This window comes from Rhinopithecus bieti, unplaced genomic scaffold (genome assembly GCF_001698545.2).
Source record: "Rhinopithecus bieti isolate Rb0 unplaced genomic scaffold, ASM169854v2 scaffold_2453, whole genome shotgun sequence".
Taxonomy (NCBI): Eukaryota; Metazoa; Chordata; class Mammalia; order Primates; family Cercopithecidae; genus Rhinopithecus; species Rhinopithecus bieti.
The window spans coordinates 6,556,244-6,576,907 of record NW_016804447.1 but is presented as its reverse complement, the minus strand read 5'-3'; the positions used below and the strand labels follow the sequence as shown (position 1 = coordinate 6,576,907).

The window sequence follows — 20,664 nt, the reverse complement described above, 5'->3', positions numbered from 1 at the left end:
TAGATTTTTCAACTGTTCAAATGCTATACCAGTACTATCCTGACCAGATATGTATATAGTGCCTTTACTATTATCTTGCTTGTATATCAAAGAAACCCTATAAGATAGAGAAGGGAGGTATTGTTATTCCGATTTATGAAAGAGGAAAGTAAGGTTCTAAAAACCCATAACTTGGATTAACAAGTAATGAAACTAGGCTCAGAAGTTAACCAATTCAAAGTTCAGTATTCTCTTTACTATACTACATAGCCACTTGAAAGCCTGTCTAATGATTCCTTATATTGAATATATCACTTATATAAATTAGCAGTAATCTATTATTCTGGAGTTCTAAAGAATTGAACATTGACTCCAGTTTCAGATAGATACACAAGACTTTTGTTCTGCTATGCTTACATATTCTGGCAATCCATAAGAAACCCACTTGTTTTAGAAAGATATTAAAGTTATTTTCCTTGAATAAGGCAATAGCTACCATAAATAAGGAGAAGGTTAAAGAGGAAGAATGTACGTGTGATCAACAAAAACAGAGATCAAGACTGCTTCTACAGGACATCTTAATTCATACTTAACCACTGCAAAACCCATTATAGACAGAAGAATGCATTACTGAGTCAGGTTCTGTAGAACATAATGCATGCTGAAGAATAAGACCAAAACTGTTTTAGATCTAACTTTGATGTGAGAAAAAATTACTACAAAATTTAAGTATACACAATACATTTAATTTAAAATGTGAATCTTATCTCCAGAACACTTGTCTGGCTAGCTCTGAATAAAAAGGCTAACAGGAAGAGCACCTTTATTTTCACAGGTATAAAACAAAGTCCAGAGAAGAAGGGAAATAAAAACCTAATCATCAACTCATAAAACTATGAACTAAGGAAAATGTACATAACAGTATGAATTAGAAATTAGGTACCATTCATTTTTAAGCTTCAGGCATTCAGCAAGAAATATATCAATACCATCTCTGTGAACAGCAGGAACTAAAGTAGACTAGGACACACAGAAGTGCTAGGAATTTGGAAGCAAATTCTACTTTTACCTCTTTTTGAGCAATGCCCATCCGATCCCTCCAGTGCATCAATACAAGATCCACTTTTTCTTTGGCAAATTTTTCAACTTCTTTAGCAGCTTTTCCAGCTAGTCTTTGCCACTCTGGAACTTTACTAAATTTTCCATACTGATCCTGTAAAATAATGTTGAAATCCATTACATGCCTGTTTGCAAATTTATTTTAAAACTTTATGTAAAGCTGTGTCATTCTATCTATCTTATAAGGTAAATGCTGAATGTTATGGTTCAGTGAAGAAACAAACTGAAAACTTCTACAAATTATACTTTTTATCCAAAAAACTTTAACTTTTCTACTTAGGTTTCAAGATGATTCTTTTATGAGGGGTGGCAAGATGCAAGTGGGAGCTGGGTGCAGACAGAGAAGGATGACAGAAAAAGAATATATATAAGAAATTATTATAGTAGTATATCATAAAGATGTTTAATTTTTCCATGGATGGCCCAACCTTATAATTAACACAAATCTTGTAGGGAAAAAAACCCTACCTATAACTTTTTTCATGGTCGGCCCCTTTTACCAACAACATTTATCAATCTCCTATGTGCAAAGTACATTTACACACTTATTGGTACTCCAGAACGTACCAATAGGTTGAATTAGAGAAACAAAACATAGAATAAAATGACCACTATTCATAACATTAATTTGTGATGATAGTTGCATAACTCTGGAAATATACCACAAATTATTTAATTGTATACTTTAAAAAGATGAATATTACAGGATATAAATTTTACCTCAAGAAAGATATCAATAGTTAAGTATTACTATTCAATGCAATGAATTCTTTGTTTCTAAAATTTTTAGTGTGTTTCAAAAAAGACATATATATATAACAGTACCCTTACTCCTAAAAAAGACACACTTGGGACAATTATATTTACCATTGCTATTTTCACATTGTCTCTAACATGCATCCGATCAGCATCCTTCTCAGGCACGAGATCTGAGCTGTCCAAGTATGCCAGCAAGCCTGGCGGCTAAAAACAAAGCACAAAATCCACTTTCAAAACAATGTGAAAAAGAAAATTTAGCTTTAACAACCCAAATCAATTAATGCTGTGGCTTAGCTATTGAGGGTAAAACTTTAGGGCTTTAGGGTAACTCCTATAATAAATACCTTTTCAATCAAAAACAAACCATCCCCTTTTAACAATACAGATAATTTGTTCGATTAAATTTTATTAGATAGTATATAAACCTAATTTCTCAACTGACTTACCAAAATGCGTTTCAACAAGTTTGTTGCGGTTGCATTATCAGCTGTCCAGAGTCCCACTAAATGTCTACTTAGCTGTCTGAAAAAAGCAGACGTTGAGAAAGGTTTGCTGCTTTATCTCAGCTAGAACAGAAAAGGAATTTTTAAGAACAAAATATCACATATAAATTATAAAAAATATGGCTACAGGTAAAAAAAAATATTCCGATGTTAAAAATAATTACTAAAAATTTCTAATTCTAATGTGGCAAGTTATAATTCAAATGTTACTAATATTTTGGAATTTTCTAAAAATTAAAATGTTTTCCTAATAAATACACTCATTTTCAATAAACCTGAACATGGAAAAAGTAGTTTCTATCCCATTTAAAGGAAGAAAAAAACAGTAAAAACAATTAGAGTTGATGACACAAATAATTTGCATAACAAGTCCTACTAATATAGTGACAATGGCATCCTGGCATTTTTTGGAATTCTGAACAAGCAAGAAGTCAACAACTATGTTCTAATATAACCGTTTTGGCAAGGTCAGAGAGAAAATTATTTTCACTTCTAGAGTCTGGGCAAAGACCTAAACCACTTACAGCAAATTATTCAACTCATCTCACTTAAAAGCTCTAAGAGTATATTTTAATTCAAAGTAAAAATCTAAGATCCAAGTTCAATCTATGGTTTAGTCATTTACTAATTTTAATCCCCATGTCAACATCTGTCTCCTTAACTGAAAGCTCCTCATAAGTAGAAACCCTATTTTACTCACCAGTGACCTTTCTGTGCTTTGGTGGGGATTCAATTACCATAGCTATAAGAATGGTCATGAAACCTATGAGGGAAATAACCAAATAACCACCTACAAACATATGTTTTATATATGTTACATTATTGAAGAACAAAATTTAACTGCAAAACCCAAAATATACTTTGTCTGTCACCAGAAAGTGAATGCTACTAAAACTGTTCATTCCTGTGCCAATTTGAAAGCTAACATACTGAAGTAATTAAACTTGTAATTTCCTTCACTGGCATTTGGTAAGTTATCATGTCAGTGACTCCTAAAAAGGCTTTAGTTAGGGACAAAAGAGATAACACTTTATAACAGCAATTTCTAAAAGATAAAGCAATGCAAATAGAGTGATATTTCTATTATATATTGACAGATCTTTAACAGCCTATTTCAAATATTACTAACCTTTTGGAATTTTCTCCAAATTAAAATGCTTCCCTAATACACTAATTGATCACAGTAGGGGAATTTAACTGATTAACTATACTAATGAGGAACACAACAAGGAAGCATTTAACATTGGGGGCGGGTTAATGGAATAGGCTATCAACAGTCTCTGCTTTAATGAAAGATGCTGTCTAGCACTGCTAATAAGACAATACTAGGAAAATATCCTTCTTATTTTTATCCTCTAAGACTACTTTTGTTGTTAACACAAGTGAGGGAGGTAGTTTCTTCTAATAGTATAAATAGTAAAAAAAAAATCACTGGCAAGGCAGCATACCATGACGTATAATAACTACACACAGGTGACAAAGAAAATGTACAGTATTGTAACAAACTAAACATTTAACTCAGCAACTTATGCTATTATTTAAAAAGTCAAAAAATATAATTAAAAATATTTATGATACTCATTGTTTTTACTAATACGAATCATAGTATGGTATGCTTAAGATAGCTGAAAGGGTCACATGTTAGAAATCACAAAGAGGGTTAAAAGGGCTGGAATTCATGTAGTGTGGAATATATGAGTAAATTTATGTGTTTATATTTGAATGACTATTAGGAAAAAGGGAATCATTTAATTAAAAGAGATTTAGGTTAAGTCTAGCTTCAGCTGGATATGTAAGAGTATTTGACCAAAGATATTTAAAAATCAACTATGTGAGGTTTTCACATGGCATCACATGCATGCAAGATGGTCACAGGAATGTAAGGAGAAAAGGCCTGAGCATGTGGTTCTAGTTCCATAAGCTTGTATGTACTCTTTTCCATACTGGTCCCATGACTGTGGTGTCAGAGCCTGATAATAGGTTACTGGGGGGAAAAAGGTAAACAGTGTTTCCCCCCAAGTTATCCACAGGCAGGGACAGTGATCTTTTGGGCAAAATCCTTCTGTAAGGAAAGGAAAAGAACTAGGTGGATCAAAAGAAAATGTAATATTTGTGTAATACAAACACATTTAGTTTTATGTAATATCTGAATCAATTATCTATAGACAGGAAGTTAATTTATAGCAAATTGAATTAAATCACCTACCTATTTGTAAGCATCCTTTGATCTGAGCTTACTGTAAACATCGCTGTATGCAAGTGTCGAGGTAAGGCACCTTCACTTAGGGCAAGCTCCTGCATTTTTGTAGCAATTTCTTTATCACCTTCCTTTGGAAAAAGGGTAAGATGACCCCTAAGGCAGCAATCCAGGACAAACTATCCAAACTTTAAAAAACTAATTTTACATCTTTAAATGAAAAAACTATTCAGTATGTAATAAAAGTTTAAAATGCATCTTCCACTCACCCAAAAAAAACATAGGTTGAGTAGTAGCACAGGTAATTTTTAAACCTTTGGAATAAGGTAGAGATGTTTCCAGACAACTTTACCTCATAAACTATGCTTTGCTAAACTTAATATTAAAACTAGGTTCATTCCCTGTGTGTGTAGTTGCCAACAAAAAGGAGAGGCTTGGCTATTGCAAGTTCTGTTAAATTTGGGTACTTTGGAAGCTAATACTGAGCAAAGAACCCATTAGCTAAAGGGAGAAAATTAGCCTTTGGTTGTATATACACACTAAAAACGCAAACTTTGATGTTCCATCCAGTTCAATGCCTACATATAATTACAGCTACTTAAGGGCATACTAATTCTGTGATTGTGTGCTACACTTATGCACAATAGATGAATTTTTTGGTAAACGGAGAATTCTTAAATTGTATTCAAATTGCTTCTATGACAACAAAAGAATACGAGAATCCAAAAGCCATTTAGACTGATATCATTGTAAACATCAAAGTATGCAACAGACATTCATGGCCACCTTATCTTTTAAAAAATATAGAAACATAAAGCAACTATCTTAAAGAAGCAGTATCTTGGACAAGATCATGCCCCAATCTCTAGAGTTCAATTACAAATATGCTTTAGCAAGAACTTTTTTGTTGCCTTATTTGATATAATTTTGCTATGAACTAACTCCATCAATAGAGTTCTATTCAATCTCAAGATCCTTCCAAAAAAGGGCAACAGAACACTAACTTTTAATTACTTTAAGTAAAATGAACAAATAATGCAGTAACAGATTTATTTGCTCTACAACTTCGCCTACTATGAAATTAAAACTTTTATTATTGAGGATTGTTTCTGTAACAAGCTTAAAACTAATTTCTAAATAAAGATTTAAAATTACTTTTCTTATCCAGAGAAATGTTTATTTCCCAAAAAGACTGAAAGGCAATACTGTCAACTTCAATTAAAACAGCCTATCAACATTCAAGTAAGGTTAAAATTTCAAAACTGTTCTCTCACCTCTATTATTGCCTTCATAACCAACCCAGCTCCTTTTATTATTGCCATGGAAGGATGCTTTAAAGTGAGGGGGAAAAAAGTATCAAAAAATAAAGAATTTTATTCCAACACATTTAGCTGTTTACTCTTAAGAAGGATATACATTTTTACACAACGTATAAGCCATACAATTAGTGAAGGATACATCTCAAAGTCAGTTTGGTTAAATATTTTAGGTATTTTCACAATATAGCCTTAGAGATACAGACACATAAACAAAAAATTTATGTTAGTAGGAAACAGCCAACAATTATTTGAATAATTATTTGAATGATACTAATAAAAACATAAATACCATATATACATACATGTACCTAGTAAGTACTATAGTACTGTATAAAATAACAAACGTTTTCCAGTGTTTATGAAGAGCCCTGCTAAAGCTCATTTTATTATTTGGGAATTTGTAAAGAAAAGGGAACTTTGGGCCTACCACAGAAAAATGAGTTTTTCACTATTAAAATGGAGGCCAGGTGTGGTGGGTCATGTTTGTAATCCCAGCACTTTGGGAGGCTAAGGCAGGAGAATCGCTTAAGTTCAGGGGTATGAGAACAGCCTGGGCAACAAAGGGAGAACAGCCTGGGCAACAAACAAACAAATAAATAAATAAATTAGCCGGGTGTGGTAGCATATGCCTGTGGTCCCAGCTGCTCAGCAATTGAGGTGGGAAGATCACTTGAGTCTAGGAGGCTGAGGCTGCAGTGAGCTGTGACTGCATCACCGTACTCCAGTCTGGGCAACAGAACAAGATCTTTGCCTCAAAAAATAAAAAAGCAAGATACAGAAAATGGGCAGAGTGTCAAAACAGCAGTCAACACCCATCAACAGGGCTCTACATGAAACACCAAGAAATCTGTATGCTCAAAATGTACCAATATGATAATGTACTAGGTACATTTGTCTATATTATAGATCAAGCTTGTCCAACCTGCAGCCTACATAGATGTTTATATTTATTCAAAGCCAACCCAGGATGGTTTTGAATGTAGCCCAACACAAATTCTTAAACTTTCTTAAAACATTTTTGTGATTGTTTTTTCTTTTAGGTCATCAGGTATTGTTAGTGTTAGTGTATTTTATGTGTGGCCCAAGACAATTCTTCTTCCAACATGGCCCAGGGAAGCCAAAAGATTGGACATCTCTGCTGTAGAAGTATGCAAATGTTATCTTAGAAACAGTGATCCTAAAAGTGGTTCCCTTAAATTCATTGCTATCTGATAAGAAAAATATAAGCTCTCACCTGAAAAAGTTTAAAAAGGGTTCTTCCATTGGATGCTACCATCTCTAAGAGCATATCAAACTGCTGCCCTTCAGTTGTCTCACTATATGGAGCACAGAGGGCAAAGGTAAGGAAGTCCAAGAGCGAACTAATAACTAGGGCACCAGTCCCATGATCCTGAAACAAAGCAACAGATTCTCTTAAAGACTTGAAGATGGGGAGCTTCAGTTACACTGTAACAAGAATGTGTTCCTTTCTGTTATTCTATATGTCAGACATAAACATCGACTTTAATTTCTCAACATGAGGTTCAAAGTTGGATGACTCTTTAGTACTTGCTTTGCTCACACAGTGAATCCATTATCCATCATACCTCAAAAGGAACAACTAAAATTCAGTCAAATTTCAAGAGTATAATCAAGACTTCTCAAATGTGTATAACAAAGGTTAATGTTTATTTGTATAAAAGAAATCTTTGCCAATATTTAAAAAATTCTGGCAATCTGCTCATGTTCCTTCAAGATGCTATAGAATGCCCATCTCCAAAATTGTTATCAGGAACTGATGAACAAAGATTTGGCTTAATTTTCTTAGAGCAGTTTATTTAATAATGACATTTTTAAAGAAAGAAAAGACAAAAATTGGAGTATCACTGTGAAAATCTAAAGGCTTTGACATGTATCCTTCCCAGATGAATGGATACAGTCCTAAGACAAAATATTTTATTATCAGTGACCAAGCTGAACTGTGACCAATACTGACCAAAGCTGGGGGCTATAATAAAAAAACAAAATCATCCACATGGCACTTCTAGATTATCTTTCAATAATGGCATGATATCTACCATGAAGACAAATTTAATTATAACTTACCACATGGGAATTAAATTTCTCCAGTAAGTTTTCCAGAAACTTCTTTGATGAGAGAAGAGAAGCTTTGTTTAACTGTTCTTGTCTTAAGTCATAGTCGTCATGCATGGGCTATTGATGGAAAAAAAAAAAGTGGTAATTCATAAGCAGTCCCACGTGCTAGCATCACGCAAAAGTCATTTATAAAGAGTATTCAAATTACACACTGAAAGAATTAAAAACCATTGCCTTTAAAGTGTAAGACAAAAAGGAAACTCGTGGTAAGCAGGCAGAAGTGATGATTTACCATGATTTTGATCAGACTTCACAGATAATTTGCCCAACAATTAACTCAACATATACACAAGGTACTCTCTCAAAAGTCACAGATCTTATTAAAAGGTAAACAACATTTGCCCAGCCAGAATTTTAAAACTAAAATTTGAAATAAAACTTAGTATTTAAAAGCACGTAGTAAACAACAAATACTTGTCTCAAGGGTGATTTTCTTTTAACTATTGAAACATTCCAGCATGATGGTTAGGAGTACAGCTCCAATCCAAATTTTACTACTGACAATAACTGGGAGACATTAGGCAAGGTAAGTTACTTTACGTAACTCTGAGTTGCATTTTCCTCAGCTGTAAAGTAGGTGTAATAGTATTTATATAAGATTACTATAATGCTTAGATGAGATAATTCATGTAAGATACACAGCCAACACCTAATATGTAATGAGGGCTCAATGTTTCATAGCACTGTTTACTTTTTTTTATTGTGGTAAACTACATATAACAAAAGTTACCATCTTAACCATTTTAAATTACACTGTTCAGTGGCATTAAGCATTCACATTTTTGGGCAACTATCACCACCACTCATCGCTAGAATTTTTTTCATTTTCCCAGACTGAAACTCTGTAATCATTAAACAACAATTCCCCATTCTGCCTTCCTCCCAGCCCCTGGCAACCACCATTCTACTGTCTGTGAATTTGACCTCGTATAAATAAAATCATACAGTATTTATCCTTCTGTGACTGACTTCTTTCACTAGCTTCATGTTCTCAAGGTTCATCCATGTTGCAACACGTGTCAGAATTTCCTTCCTTTTTGTTTCTGCTCATTTAGCAAATACTGTACGTTGCTATGATTAACTGTACAAACTTTGGAGCCAGAAAGTGGGCTTGAAGCCTCCTCTACCACTTACTAGCTACACGACCTTGAACAAGTTACTTGGGCCTTAATTCCTTCTCTATAAAATAGATATAATAGTAGTAACTTCTAAAGTTCATTGGAAGACTGAATAATATATGCGAAATTCATAGAATAGTACCTGAAACACAGAAAAAAAATAATTATTGTTTATTAAACACCTTGATAAGGCCCGTTAAAGATAAAACAAAATTAAACAAGAATATTATCCTCAGGAAGCTGACAGATTGAAAAAAATACACCATGTTTAGAAATAGCAATAATCCAAAGAAGAAATTGCTAAGAAAGATAAGTGTTATATTTATGAGGGTAATTTCACTTCAGGGAGGGATAAATCACTACCACCTTCAGGAATAGGAAAGCTCCATTTATTTTTAAATTTTTTAATTGTTGTGGGTACATAGTAGGTGTGTATATTTGATAAGCTTCATTTAAAAGCTGACTTGAGCTCTTAATGAATGATGAGCAGGGAAAGAATCCTGAGCAGAGAGAATATATGACATATTAATATATATATAGGTCTCTGTCCATGGCTCCTGACATACAGCACCTAAAACCCTTGCAGACAGGGGTACTAGCAGAATATTTTGTTGCAACAGTCTTTTACTCTGGTTCCTGACACAGAGCTCCTAAGGCCTTTGCAATTTCCTGAATGATAGGGGAGCCTGACACAAAGCTCTTTACCCTTAGAATTTCCTGGGTGATAGGAACATCTTTTGTTATAATAAAGCAACTCTCCATGTCATTGTTATTTTAAGTTCTAGTTATCTCACTACTTGTTTGGAACAGTAAATATAATTAATTCACTTTTGGGGATGCAAGGTTTTATAGAAGTGTTTACTTATGTTTATGTACCACTAAGCTTGCCTAAAACACTTTATATAAGGAAAAGTCCCAGGTACTACACACAAAACTGAGATAATGAGAAACTTCAAAACTATACTAAACAATTGTTTCTCCCTCTGTACAAGCTGCCACTGAGTTAGATCTTTACTGCGCAACAGCTTTCAGATGTACCTCTTCTTTAGCCCCTGTGACTACCCTAGCTCAGCAACTCATTTCTTAAATGACAATTTGGTCTACTTGCCTCTAATTTTACTTCTATTCTCCACATACTACCAGTGTGGGTTTTTAAAAACTCAAACCTGATCACGTGACTGCTCTCTCGCTAAAAAATCGTTAAAAAAGGATGCAAATCTAGCTCCTCCCTCCTGATACAGGTTTTTTACTACTGTGTGCATACATCTCTAGCTGCAACTCCTAATTACCACCCCACCCATACCTTATAACCCAACCATATTTAATTATTTGTTGCTTTCCAAACATGCCTTTGTACATGCTATTCCCCACTCAGGAAGGCCTTTCCAGAGCCAGAAAATTCCTGCCTGTCCTTCAAGATTCAGATCAAATGTAACATCTTCCAGAAAGAGTGGGTGAGAATCTTTCATCTTCCCCTCATCACCAAACAAAAAGTGCTGCTTTTCAAGATCCTATGGCCCCTACTACCTTACCTTGTACAGATATGCCTACCTTACCAAACTGTCAACAAAGTGAAGGAAGAAAAGAATTTCTGTCTTAAAGATCTTTGATTTTCTGGCACACAGAACATTGCCTGGTATATAGAATATGCTAAACAAAGGTTTATTTGAATAACTATGAGAACAATTTTAAAAACATAGAAACAAGAACTGATTGGTACAATGAAAATCTGGGATTGTGGAAATCAAAACCACCAGTCAACTTAAGAAAAACCAGTTTCCTTAAGAAAACTACGACTTACACACATAAGGGCACAAAGCATATCAACTGCTGCATGGATGACTCCATTGTTGCTCCTTTTGAGTGCTTTTACTACCTTCACCCCTAGACGCTCACGAAACCTTTTGGAACAAAAACCAAGCATATAATAGCAATATCAAAACATTTTAAATTGTTATATTATTGAAACAGGTCATATTAACTTTCCATTGCATTACTGGAACAATGATGTATTTTAAATTCCACCTGTGAAATTTATCAGTCTTCATAACAGTTTTTTCTTCGAGAGGGAAAATATTTTTGTGGGGTTAACTAAAACTAAAAGGCACGTAATTTCCCATTCAAATTCAAGAGTCAGTAATATTACTGGTGAGTATGGGACCAATATTCCGCTTCTGTTCCCCTCACCTTCCTTTTTCATTTCTCATGAATAAAGTACCATATCACCCTATAAAAGGTATCTGGTTTAGTCAGGGGAAAGGAGGTGAATCATTCATTATTTGCCATTTTGAGTAGTTCAAACTCTCTAAGAGAAGTTAAGTTTCAGAAGACAACTTACTTTGGAAGCTGAGTGAAAGCTAGGAAACCAGCTTTGGATGCCACAAGCCTCCTCACGGCCTGGAACTGACTCTCAAGTTCTGCATTTGAAGCAACGACATCCCCCTCCTGGGACAACAATGCTGTTATGGCATTATTGATCAGTTTTTCTTTGTTTTCTGAGAAGAGACCCTAGGTGAAGAAAGAGTATTTCAAAAGAGTTTCCATACTAAAAGTTAGTAACAATGAACAATTATAAAACTTATCTTACATCTTGTGTTACTGCATGCAAGACTCCACTGTATGAAATATTAGCATTGAACCTGAATACAGCATCTGCAAAGTTGCCATCTGTAAAGAGATTAAGAGGTTCAAAAAGAAGATACGAATTCCTAATTCTTAAATTATTAAGTAGATGGGTGGAAATGTAATTACATTTAAACCAATACTTACTTGGAGGCGTAGCTAAGAACCTGAGGTGAAGGCTCTCTACTTCCTCATCAACAGGCATGCTGAGTAACCCCCATCGCTGACCTTTATGGGTTGGTGTCATTTTTACACAAACATCTCTATTACCAGAGGCTCTTACTCCATCCAGCAAACTTGCTAATAAGGAATCTCTAAGTAAGAATAAAAGTAAAAAAAGGTTTTAGCATTGATGATTAAGGGGAATTCTGATCTAGCATGAAGCATAGGCCCTTTAGCCGGTAACCTGCTCAGGGACACACTACAGTTACAATGGGAAACACAAACAGTGGGGCTAAGGAAGAGCTCTGATACTAGCTCTTCACTGTGCTGCTACATGACATTGCACAAGTTACTTAAACACTAACTTCAACGTCTCTTTCTCTCCCTTTATTTTTAACAGCTTTACTCAGTTCTAACTTACAAATCACAAGTCATCTAATTAAAATGTACAGTTTGATAATTTTTAATACATTTATACAACTATAATCACCATCATCCAGTTTTGATATATTTTCATCACTCCAGAAAATTTCCTCATGCCCATTTGCAAAAGAACACTCCCCAGCCCCAGGAAATCACCCATCTATCTCTATAGTTTTGCTTTTTAAAGAAACTTCATAAAAACAGAATTATAGAATATGTAGTCTTAGGTGTCTTATTTTACTTATCATACATAGGCTTTTAGGATTCACTCAAGTTGTTCCATGTATTAGTTCAGTCCTTTTTTACTGCTGAGTAGTATTCCATTGTATGAACAGACAACATTTTGTCTGTTCATTCACTGGCTGATCTAGACATGGATTGCTTCTGCTTTTGGCTATAATGAGTAATGATATTATGAACATTCATGTGCAAGTCTTTCTGTGGGCATCTTTTCATCTCTCTTGGAAACCTAAAAGTGGAACTGCTGGGCCATATAAGTATGTGTTTAATCTTTTAATAAATTATCAAACTATTTTTCAAACTGGTTTTATCATTTTGCCTTCTTACCAGCAATGTATGAGAGTTCTTTTCTCCATATCCTCACCAATACCTGGCACTGGCAGTCTTTTTGATGTCAGTCATTTTAGTGAATATCTAGTAGTTTGCATTTTTGTTTCCTAAAGATTCATGATCTTTTCATGTATTTACCATTCATATTTCTCCAGTGAGGTGTCTATTTGAATATTTTGCCCATTTACTATTGGGTCGCTTGGTTTTTCAGCATTGAGTTGTAAGAGTTCTTTACATATTCTGGATAGAAGTCCTTTATTAGCTATATGCTTTGCAAAGATTTTCTCCCTATGATCTGTCTTTTTCTAAATGGTGTCAAAGTTCTAAACTTTAATGAAGTCTAATTAACAACCTTTTTTTCTTCTTTTCTGGATTCTGTTTTTGGTATTGCATCTGATAAATCTTTTCCTAACCTCAAGTCACAAAGAAGTTGCTGTACTTTCTGCATGTAAGTGTTATTGGGAATAAGAGGACCTTCTTCCTATGGTTACTGTCAGGACTAAGCAAGATAATGTACATAAAGCATCTGACAAACACAGCGTTAAGATCCTTCCTCTGATTAGAACATCTGTACTTTTTTTAAGATGTTCTTTTTCCTTGAATTCAGGACAGGAAAAAACATAACCATTGCTTAACATTCCAGTCTTGTTGACCTTAGATTGAAAGCTCTGTAAGGCAAGAAACCGCTACCGGTCATACTAGACTACTGGAAATACTGTAAAAACACTATACAGGCCAGGTGTGGTGGCTCATGCCTATAATCCCAGCACTTTGGGAGGCCAAATCACTTGAGGTCAGGAGTTTGAGACCAGCCTGGCCAAGACGGAGAAACCCCATCTCTACTAAAAATACAAAAAAAAAAGAAAAGAAAAAAATTAGGTGTGCATGGTGGCGCACGCCTGTAATCCCAGCTAATAGTGAGGCTGAGGCAGGAGAATCGCTTGAATCCGGGAGGCGGAGGTTGCAGTGAGCCAAGATCATGCCATAGCACTCCAGCCTGAGTGACAGAGTGAGACTCTGTCTCAAAAAAAATAAAAATAAGAAATAATTTGAAAATGGGATGGTCATTTTAAATATGCAAGAAAATGTCTTTTCCCAAGTTAAACAATTTTAAATTTCTAGACTACAACTCTTTGGTTTTCCTTGTTGACCAAGCACTGTGCCTTGCACATACTAGGATTTCAAAAACTTAAACTGAAAAAAAAGATACCTTTCTGTTGAAGAATATTTCCGTACTTGCCCTTTTATAAATTCAATGGTAAAAAGTTGTGGATTTTCTGAGTCACAGACCAATGCAAATACCTAATGAAAAAACAAAAAATAGCTTCAACAAAAAAATGTTTATGGTTTTAGAGTATTTCATTATAAAATGCATCGCTTAGCTTACAAAAGTATTTTAAGATGTGATTTGTTTACAATATAAAAGTTTAAAACTGCTTAAAAGTCTCAAATTTTCAGTTATTGAGTAACAAGTTCCATTCTTTATATATACTTGGAAAATAACTTTTGTAATAATCATTGTTCTATGATCAATTAATATAAATATGTTAAGAGTTAAATACAAATTCTGTCCATTTCATATGCTTTAGCCAAGAGTAAACATTAAAATAGAAAGAAAACTATCCTAATTTATCAATAGCAAGAAATCTCATTTAAGCTAACAATGCTGAAACTTACTTCTCCTAAAGGCTTCAATGTTGCAATATTATAGGTTGCTGGATCACGTTCTACTAAACATGTTTCTGTAAGTGCTAGAACTCTTTTTACAGGCTCCTTCAAAAAATAAAATTGAGACATATTAAAAGTTATTTTAAAATGTCAAAATCAGATGAATAAATTTTCATTTTTAACATATGGGTCTTACCGAATGTCTAGGTGATATTTTTTGGACTACAAACTCTGCTAAAGATGTGATGGATTCATCAGTGCTGTATTTTCCAAAGCGAAGATTCAAATATTGCTCAAATTCTAAAGGCTCTTTCCTGATTCGCAATGAAATACCTATGTAGTTACCAGCATGGTCTATTGCACTTTTAATAATCTCTTCTCTTTGTTCTGATGCAAATAAATGCTGCACAAATTTAGAAATTTAAAAAGTCAGAGTTGAAACAACTGAAATGTGTCTATAGCTAATCAACTTATAGGAAAGGTATTAAAGTAGAAATTCTAGACAAAAAAGAGGTAGGTCTTAGAAGTAAATAAGCAGTTGTTTCAATGAAAAGACTATTACTAAGTTAAAATAATAAAGTCTGGGATACAGAGCCTGGCAAGTAACTCATTGAATGGCAATTATCTCAAAATTTCTCAGGTTCTGGTTCTCATCACCTTACGCAAAACAGCACGCTGGTTCTTCCAAGAAGGGCCTCCAAGGAACCCCAGCCAAGCCACTGGGGGTGATGGGTACTGTGTGGGCAGGACTCTCAGTTTCAAACAAGGCAGCTCTGATTTAATCTATTTTACATAGTGGGCTTCTTTGCAAGATGATGCTGAAGAATGTTTAAATGTTTACAAGTCATTGGCCTACTGATGTTACAGACAAACTTCCTGGGCTCTATTTACAAAGATAAGGAAACAGGCTACAGCTGAGTATCTGTCATTTGAAATGCTTGGGATCAGAAGTATTTCAGACTTCAGAGTTTTTCAGCATTTGGAATATTTTCATTACACTTACCAGTTGAGCATCTCAAATCTAAAAATCCCAAATTTGAAATGCCCCAGTAAGCATTTCCTTTAAGCATCATGTTGGCACTGAGAACGTTTCAGATTTTGGAACATTTTCAACTTCCAGATTTGGTATGCTCAACCTAAACTTGCATTTGGTGCCTAGAGGCCAGAAATGCTAAATGTCCTGTAAAGGGCAGAGTAGGTGTCCCACACAAGAAAGAATTGTCCTGCTCAGAATGTCAGTAGCTCCCCTGCTGAGAAACACTGGATCACATCGTGTTTAAGAACCTGATCTTATTCCTAGCAACTTTTTATAGTCACCATAGATGCAAAAGGTACTAAAAGTTTGTTGAATATATCTGGTATAGTACCATATTTATAGTGAATTGATTCATTTTAGCTAGTGTCTTACAGTGAGAAAGTGGATTAATTCAAATCAAAACTTCTTGCTGCCACCAAGTAATACAAAATGGTGGCAATAAGAAGAGTATCAAACAATTTCAATGCTTAATGTTTACCTTATTATTCCATTTTATGGCTTGGTTGAATTACTGTGATACAGTTATCCTATTAAGGCCTGACAGGCCATATTCTTGTAATCAGGTATGTTTACCAACAAGATGTTAAGCATTTCAAATTACCACTGACCAGGGAAGACAGTCTATGGATAGCACTAAGACAGCAGGCTTTGGGCTAGGAGAAGAGCCTTCATCTTTTGGGTCTAGCCTCAGAGGTAACACACGGAGGTTTACCTGTGTGTTCCTAGATAAGGGAAACTAGGATGGTACCCATCAAGTGGGGAAACAGTAAAATCTAAGAGGAAAAAGGCCTGTAACTCTGAAGAACAAACTATATTTTGTACATCAGATTATCTAGCCCCCATCATTGTTTATTTCCCTTTTGCTAACATCTACTCTTACATATGTAAAAGTTCTAGGCTTACTTTGGCTCTGCTACCAAGAGAAGGATATTTTATCTACAAAACACTAAATATTGAAGCAGCATTCCCAGAACACTAAGGTAGCTACAAATATTAAATTTTCAAGAGAAAGGAATTTTGCAATTAAGTTCAAATGAGTCTCTCCATTTGGAGACTTTCTCTACTGTACATCTTTGAGATAGAAAGGCAGGATATATCTTAAAAAAATAGTTATCTATACTTCAGCTTCTATTACTGATTAACAGGGTCTCAGCATCTTAAGTAGCTTCTATTACACCCCATAATTTACTTATATATAGTTCTGAATTTCAGAACAAAAACATGTAATGAATTCCAAATTAAGTTTCAACGAATACTCAGATTTCAGATTATAAACAGTTAGGCAAAGGATGAAAGGCTCACAAAAGTAAGCTATTTTAAATTACTTTTTCAATTTTTTTTTTCCTTTTGTGTAGAGCAAGATCTCGCTATGTTGCCCAGGCAGGTCTCAAACTCCTGGGCTCAAGCTATCCTCCTATCTCTGCCTCCCTAAGTGCTGGGATTATAGGTGTGAGCCGCCATGCAAGCCTTAAATTACTTTTTCAAAGAAAGCTTAGAAACTTTTTGGTAAGACAGTAATACCAATGAAAATAACAACTGTAGTCACTGTTTACAGTACTAAGCCATTCATTGTGTGTAAAGCATTTTACATAAATTATCTCACCAGATCCTCACCCTCCTCCTTTTGGAAAGCAGCAAATTGGGATTCAAGCTCAGGTATCTTTGATACCAAAACCTGCACTCTTATACTTCTTCCCAGAGGACTCACGTGAAATTTCTAAATGAAGTATAAAAGCTTTTGCTTTCCTTCAAATGGTCATGCCGCTTTTAAAGGGGTTTTTTTTTTTTTTTTAAAAAAAAGTACTTACCAATCTACTAAATCCTCCATAAAGTATACAAAATCCTCCTTGATAATCTGAGAGATCTACAAATCCTTCAATATTTCTATAGTCATAGGAACAGAGTACTCTGTTGGTTGCTGGATTAATTTGGTCAAAGCCTCCAGGAGTTACTTCCAAAATTACGGGTTTTCTTGAGTCACTCCAGTGATGCTTATAGCAGTTATATCTCTAGAGATAGGAACAGTATTACTTTTAGGTTTGTAAAATAAAACTATATAAAATAAAATTTAATGTATCAGTCACTATTGAAACAACCAAAAATCTAATTGTCATCATAAATATTTAGAACTACTATCCAAATTGTTAAAAATATGATTAATGTTAGCCATTTGGAGGTGTTTAAGAATGTTTGCACTAATTGAAGACAGTATATTCCTTTTTAATTAGCAAAGGTTTTGGGCTACAATATTTTGTGAAGCTATTTTAAGCCACTCTATGTGAATTTATAAAAAGAAAAAAGGAAATCCTACATAGAAATGTATTCTAAAAGAGTTTTATTGGAAAAAAGATCCACTTTCTTTGAGGGATTCTTTTAATCCAAGTTCAATATTGAAAAGAGCTAAGTCACATTTCAGGGAAGTTGTAATATTCAATTTAAACAACCTGAATCAGCTCAGTATATTAATGTATATTTTTTTCCACATAACCAAAAAAAAAAAGGCCTGAGCCTAACAATTTGACCCTTAGGCGTTTCTAACCACACAAATTGAAGTATTTCAAGCATTTAAATCATAATAAGCAAGTAAAAATGCATTTAGACGTAATTTTCTTTCACAAAGTAAAGTAAGCTGAAGGCTCAGAAATTATTTAAGAATTAGTTCGTATCCATTTTGCCTATTCAGTTTTTGTCTTTAAAAAGAAAAAGAGTTTAATTTTAATCAAGGCTGCTAAGCAAAATGATGCGATACGAAAGAAGAAAATAAATTTAAAATAAAAGAAAATTGAAGCAAAGAGAAAATAAGGATAACAAAGTTTCAGATGTGAAATGAGTATCCTCTCCCCCACCGAAACACCACAAAGTTTTCCCCCCATCAATATAAAGTGGGATACATGGTCATTTACCATTTTAACGTAAAATCAATTGGCTGCTCTACAGTACAACTATTTCTAATACTGAAATAACAAATTATCTTCTAGGTTTTCAGAAAAAGAGAGTGAGGCACTAAGTAATGAACACCTCCACTAATATCCCAACACTGAAGTCAGCAATGACCTTCACAGGACATCAAGTCTCCTCAACATTACTGATCTATGCATCACACACACATAGTTCCATAAAAGTAATTGTGCAGACAGACAAGGGGCCTGCATTAATCCAAGAATACAGAACCTTGATTTTGAACTAAAAGATCAATCAATGCCACACCTCTCCTGCAGGAACGGGAGAAGAAGGTAGGGCACAAAAATTGTGAAGCTTTCCAAACTACACTTGTGTACATGCCTCAAGACCACTATATAGAATATTCTCCATTCCTCCCAGCTCATAAACTGCCATTAATGAGATGTGCTGATAGAAACATCATTATATCTCAGGATTGCACAGACCAACCAAAAAGGACTTTGAGAAACCCTGATTTAGAAGTATATCTAGGGCAAATGGAGGTCTTAGAGCCAAATTCAACTTAGGCAAGAAGAGTGCCGTTTAGCCAGGACAGCATTTGGGGTGGAATCTAAACTTGTTTTTAGGATGATATAGGTGTCACTTTGAGCCCCTTACTCCTGATGTAAAATTAGGTCAACTATCCTTTGGGCTATCTTCTAGAGGTACTGTTTCTACCACAAGATTTTGAAAAGTATGAAGTGGCGGAAGTTAACCGGTACAAAAGACAGCTTATATAAAAAGTCTAAGTATGCTTTTGAAAGCAGTTGTTTCCCAAACAGATGAAGTACGTCACCTGCCAATATAGAATATTAAAATAAGCACACCAAGTTATGATTTATAAAAATTTGACCATGGCTCATCAGGAACAAGAAATAAGCAGCTCGCTGGTTGCCATTATACTATTTTAAAAGGCTGCTGAGCAACCAGTCAATTGCTAGAGTTGAAATTAATGAGGTTTCTAGGATGCTAAAACAAGGAGCAGAATATTCATAGAAAGGATGAGGGCCTAAGACGGACAGGAGAATGGTGCTGCCCGCATATTAGAATTCAGTTCCTGCCTTTTGCCAAAAGCTAGGGTTCTGAACAGTGCTATAAATTTAAGCATTATTTTTCCCCATTATAAAAGTAATACCTGCTAATGGGAAGAAAGTTAATATTTCAAGAGAGTGAAAAAGCATACACGCCTATTCCTCTTTCCCAGAAGTCTCTGATTTAGTTTAAATGCTGCTGTTACATTACTGGAAAAGGCCTGGGAAAGTTAAGATGACTCTGATATGTTACCAGTTTCCTCCAAAGCTGTCAGTGCACCATGCCAAGCTTCAGTACGGGCCAGATCCAGTCCAAGAACATGAAAGAAGACAGTTTCAATATGCTCAAATCTTAAAACTTGAACACTTCTGAAATAAGAAACTCCTACACGAAACAACGAATGCATGTTCCAACAAGCACTATCAGCAGTGTGACGCTCTCTAGTATTATTGTTTGGAATACTGAATAAGGACTACCTGAATGCTTATAGTGTTGCTTTTAAATGCTCCAAAGGTTTTTTTGCCTGATTTTTTTTTCCCACCTACCAGCATCAACATTCTTAAATCTAACTGTTCATATTTGAGTTTCCATTAAACTACATCATGCATCATATGGTATCAGGAGACATTAAAATTTTGTTCCCGTTTTTTCCCTTTAGCTTTGCTACAAATGGAACACACAGATTATGAAATGATTTTTACAATAAAGGGCAACATTTGAACAAATAAAAATACATAATAAATGTTAAATATTTACCCTTCCTGTGATTTTCCCTCTGAAAATCGGTTCTAAATCTCTGAAAGAGAAAACATAACCACAGTTTATAACAGACTGGTAAGGAAGACTTGGCTCAGTCCCTTCTACTCAAAGCAAGTAAAATCCTGACTTGGTAACCTGGACACTAAAAACTGTTATTCAAGTTATAGTTTAAGAATATTCAGGCCGGGTGCGGTGGCTCAAGCCTGTAATCCCAGCACTTTGGGAGGCCGAGATGGGCGGACCGATCACGAGGTCAGGAGATCGAGACCATCCTGGCTAACACGGTGAAACCTCGTCTCTACTAAAAAAAAAATACAAAAAA

At 34.6% G+C, this 20,664-nt stretch overlaps 1 protein-coding gene across 1 annotated transcript in view; it reads right to left on the bottom strand.

Moving 5' to 3' along the window:
* Positions 1–20,664, bottom strand: part of DNAJC13 (DnaJ heat shock protein family (Hsp40) member C13) — a 120,705-nt gene that overhangs the window by 69,036 nt on the left and 31,005 nt on the right. The window contains 16 exon segments of the mRNA XM_017868346.1: positions 1,049–1,192; positions 1,966–2,061; positions 2,304–2,379; positions 4,567–4,688; positions 5,832–5,888; positions 7,111–7,266; positions 7,962–8,069; positions 10,932–11,031; positions 11,469–11,638; positions 11,718–11,797; positions 11,900–12,066; positions 14,118–14,209; positions 14,585–14,680; positions 14,772–14,978; positions 17,420–17,620; positions 20,340–20,446. Coding sequence (XP_017723835.1) covers positions 1,049–1,192; positions 1,966–2,061; positions 2,304–2,379; positions 4,567–4,688; positions 5,832–5,888; positions 7,111–7,266; positions 7,962–8,069; positions 10,932–11,031; positions 11,469–11,638; positions 11,718–11,797; positions 11,900–12,066; positions 14,118–14,209; positions 14,585–14,680; positions 14,772–14,978; positions 17,420–17,620; positions 20,340–20,446 — 1,979 coding nt within the window.